This window comes from Pecten maximus, unplaced genomic scaffold (assembly GCF_902652985.1).
Source record: "Pecten maximus unplaced genomic scaffold, xPecMax1.1, whole genome shotgun sequence".
Lineage (NCBI taxonomy): Eukaryota > Metazoa > Mollusca > Bivalvia > Pectinida > Pectinidae > Pecten > Pecten maximus.
The window spans coordinates 9,258-14,112 of NW_022982752.1; the positions used below are offsets into that span (position 1 = coordinate 9,258).

The 4,855-nt window shown below is 34.3% G+C and overlaps 1 protein-coding gene across 1 annotated transcript; it reads left to right on the top strand.

The window, feature by feature from the left end:
• Positions 1–351: 351 nt before the first annotated feature.
• LOC117320902 (60S ribosomal protein L35a-like) lies at positions 352–4,204 on the top strand (the record flags this gene model as incomplete). Its single annotated transcript, XM_033875386.1, is given in 3 exon segments — positions 352–504; positions 2,281–2,428; positions 4,151–4,204. Coding segments are annotated over 3 exon segments (325 nt in total), but the record flags the coding sequence as incomplete, so codon positions are not given.
• Between the last annotated feature and the right edge of the window lie 651 nt (positions 4,205–4,855).

Sequence of the window (4,855 nt, forward strand, 5' to 3'; positions counted from 1 at the left end):
GAATTCCATCGCATCCATGTGAAGGTCAAGTTTTATTTCATTGTGATGGCCATGTCTCCATAAATCTTTTAATTAATATAATTCCAACTTTAGGTTGTTGTGGACACAATTAGTGGCCAACACCAGACAGACATTTATCTTTCAAAATGGGACAGTGACTGTATTTCTGGCTATAAATAAACATCGACAGAAAACTATAAATAAAAACAACTTGTACGTATCTTAACAATAAAACTTTTCAAAAATGTATGTTTAAAGAAGAAAAAAAAATTCCCCAGGATTTCACCATGTGCATGTTTCCTTTGGAATTGAAATGTATGATAAAGATAACTTTTCATTTTATGTTTGTAGGCTTTACTGTAAAGCTGTGTTTACTGGTTACAAGAGAGGTTTGAGAAACCAGCATGAGAACACTGCACTGTTGAAGATAGAAGGTGTTACCCAACTCAAGGACACCAGATTCTATATGGGAAAGAGATGTGCATATGTGTACAAGGCAAAGAGGTTTGTTCAACATGCATGACTTGCTCTCCTACTTGAGAGAATTCAGGTTTTAGTCTGAATTCCCACAAAATGTCTTTGTTCTGTCACTGTCAGCTCCACAGCTGCAGTCTCCCCACTGAACAATGAAAATGTGCATTTGGTACTTATTTTACTACAGGAAAAAAAAATCTTTTAATTTAAATTTGGTTCCATCATGGCACTCCAATTTACCAATTTTTTTCAAGAAATGTGACTGCAGTGGACACTACTAAGATGCAAGTTTTCTTATCTAAATATTTCATTGGAAGTAATATATGTACATATATTCAGTTTCAAATTCAGATTTCCTGGTAGACTACAAATTGTATCTTAAAGAAAGACTATTATTGGTCTTGAATATATGGGAGAATTTTCTTTCTGAAACCTTGAATACAAAAACAAAAACAAAAAAACAAGCATCAATTTAAAGAGAGTTGGTCTTAGTGCTGGATCGGTAAAGCAATTCTCATGTAGGTACAGAAAACCGCTGTTATATCGCTGTATCGGCATATCATTTTGACTTGTCCCTATGTGTTTTCTTTTTATCTAAATACATAACATAACTACCGTACTTTAAACAGACAATGTTTCCAGACATACAAAAAACAAAACAGGAAAGACATGTCTTAATCAGTGTCATCTAGATGCACCGGAAATGTATTTTTGTAACCAACTTTATGAAAGTGAAAGACACCATAGGCTGCCAGTGACAGACAACAGGCCTACATTTATGTCTGGAAATCGAAAATATGGCTGCACTTTAAAGAGGCTTACCCGCAGACGGACCGGTAAACGGCACATCTCCGATCACTAAATAAACTTCAGTACACGTTTCTATGTGACAAAATTAGAGGCTTTCCGACTTTATTTCTTGAAAACAATTACAGAATATGTATTTAAAAGACGTTTTAAAACTCAACCTGAGAGGGAAATGTATGGAATATAACGGCAAATCTTCTTTGTAAATCGCCGCTGCCTTTGAAGTTATCACTGTGCGGCACTGTGCACGTGCTTGTTTCTTTGATGTGTCAATCAAAGTAGACTCCACTTTATAGCGGGGACTTATTGCGGGTTGCGATTAAATAAATAATATTTAAAAAATGAGGTTTTAATATCACTTTTCAGCGTTTTATAAGGAAAAAAAATGAAAAACTCCACAATTCCAACAATCTGTCATGTGTAAAAAAATCTTTTTCTATTAGCCAATTTTTCTGATCTCTCTGCAGGCAAGCCTCTTTAGACAAGCTCCTGAACAAAACAAGGCGATATGCCTACTCTGCGATTCACAAGTTAATTAAATTACACATACTTAAAAAAAAGGGGGAATTATCAAAATTTATCATAATGGTATTGAAAGTGAAAGTTTTCTTCAATATTGTATACGAAATTCTGTTTTTTTTATATACCTACTAGTAGGCTAGTATCTACATCGTACTGGTAAATTAAAGAACAGCAAATAACAAATCACAGCTTATTGTTGATATTAATATAGATGGAATTGATTGAAAAAGTAATAATTCTGAAAAGTTCATCAATCATCAAAAATGAGCAGACAATTCTGTATTTGTAATACATATCATGTATTGTTTTGACCTTTCCAATACCCAGGCCAGGTTGATCTTGAGATTGGTATTCTCAACCGCTTCAGTTGTTAGCTTTTACATAGACTTGTGCTATCATTTTGGCAAAGAACTAAAAATGTCAAAGATATGCTAGTGATAAACTTTCAGTCTCACTATCAAATAATTGTCTTTACAGGAAGACTGCATGTCCGGGCCACGAAAATGCTAGTCGTATCCGTGTTGTCTGGGGAAAGATCACACGCCCACACGGAAACAGCGGATCTGTGAGAGCGAAGTTCAGGAAGAACCTACCTGCCACTGCCATGGGACGCAGAATCAGAGTTGTAAGTGTGATGTAGTACATTCACCAACAAATTGGTGGGGGGGGGGGGGGGGGCAATAGATTGATCTTATTAACACCCACTCATGTGGAAAAAATAACACCAACAAATAGGGGAAAAAACAATAGATATATATACCTTACTAACACCAACTAATGTGGAAAAAAAACAATAGAAGTCTCCTAATAATGAGTATATATATAATGGCTTAAATACAATGGCCGATTGAGGACAGCCAAATAATTAAATTTATCTAATTATATCAAGTTAGTTATCTCATTGTAACAACTTTATTATCTCGTCATGAGGTGCTAGTTATGTATCTCCTTAATCTGACTTGGTATCTCGTTATTACAAGTTAGTTATGTTAAAACGACTTAGTATCTCATAACAAGTTAGTTATCTTGTTAAAATGACTTGGTATCTCGTTATAACAAGTTAGTTATCTTGTTAAAATGACTTGGTATCTCGTTATAACAAGTTAGTTATGTTAAAACGACTTAGCATCTCATTATAACAAGTTAGTTATCTTGTTAAAATGACTTAGTATCTCTTTATAACAACTTAGTTATCTTTTTAAAATGACTTAGTATCTCGTTATAATAAGTTATGTTGAAACAACATGGTATCTTGTTAAAATGACTTAGTATCTCGTTATAACAGGTTAGTTATGTTTAAATGACTTAGTATCTTGTTATAACAAGTTAGTTATCTTTTTAAAATGACTTGCTATCTCATTATAACAACTTAGTAATCTTGTTAGAACGAATCTTGTTAGGGCACGTTAACGGTTAGTTACAGCGTGCCCCATTACTTCCTCCTGTTGGGGGTAAAGTGTACCCCTCTTCTGAATTTTCAGGGGTCCAAATATGAATGACAGAATGCTTAATCGTGATAATGAGATACTAAGTCATTATAACAGGATACTTTGTCATTATAACAAGATATTAATTTGTTATAGAGAGTTAACTCATTATAACAAGATACTTTGTCATTATAACAAGATATTACTTTGTTATAGAGAGTTAACTCATTATAACAAGATACTAAGTCATTATTACAAGATACTAAGTCATTATTACAAGTTTCATGTATTTACATTATAAGTTATATATAGTCACTAACTGACCCTCCATAGAGCCATAGAGGGTCAGTAAAATATATAGGTTATATAGATTTTGTTATATATATAGGGCGAGGGCGGAGGAGCCCTCGCCCTCTACGGCTCTGTAGAGGGTCATTTAGTGACTATGTAACAAATTTATCACATCGAGGACATTTTCTACACACACTAAATAGAAACAACACTCGCTCTTCAGTCTTTTTGTATTGATGTCTGCTGCTGTCGTCTGCCCGAATTTTTGTTGACAGTCAACATTGCCAAGGCGCTTGAATCGCCAACCCCAAAAATCTCACAATTACACACAAAATTCCCATGGCGTAAGGGAAATAACTCTTATAACTGTAATGGTTACAATAAAGACCGTACAGATGAACAAAAATTAACTTCACGATTCTAGAAGCCATTTAGAAGGTACAAGCTGTGTGATTTCTGAAGCTTTTTTATTTTATTTAATGTGATATTTTCAGAGGAGATACATTTCTTGTAGGTTTTGGTATATTGCAAGTATGAACAATAGTATTTAAAAAGATTTTGTTGAATGTCGATAAAATGTCCATTGTATCACTCCATTGTTCCTGATTTCCTGTTTCTTTGTTTTTCAGATGCTGTATCCATCCAGTATCTAATTCTCGGGACATGTACAGTAAAAAAAAAAAAGAAAAATCAATGAAGACTTTGTGTTTTTCTTTTCAAAAAGATGCTGTAACTAATGTCTCGCCCCTCTATGTTGTTTATGCTATGACAAGTGGAAAGCTGGCCATGTTTAAAATAAATCAACCACACTAAACTTCACGGAAGTTGTCAATAAAGAAAATGCTGGGAGTACAGAAATATTTCTCCTCAATGTAAACAGCATAGAAGGGTGTCATTTTTAGTTAACCTGCCCCAGGAACAAGTGAACTTGTGCTGTGGTGCAACGTCCGTGTCAATCACATTGACCTACATTAAATGTCACTGGGGTCAAATATGTTAAAAACTTCATACGACTTATTAGTCATAAGTCGGACATCTAGGGTAATGATAATGGACTAGTGACATGCTGGGATAAAGTTTAAAATAAAGGAGGTCAAATGTGTCAAAAACTTTTGACTTTTCATTTATCCTTGATAATTGGCTACTAAGTTTGTTAAATTTAATTACTGTGGCATATCTAACAGAACTCTGATAAACGAGAGAAAAAGGGTTAAAGAGGTACATGTTGATTCAGATCGCCCTTCATCTGTGGCCAGTCGTCCATCCATAAACGTCGCTATTCCTTGAAAGGTACTGGAGGGATATTTCTCAAACTTCATGTGTAGGTAACCCTT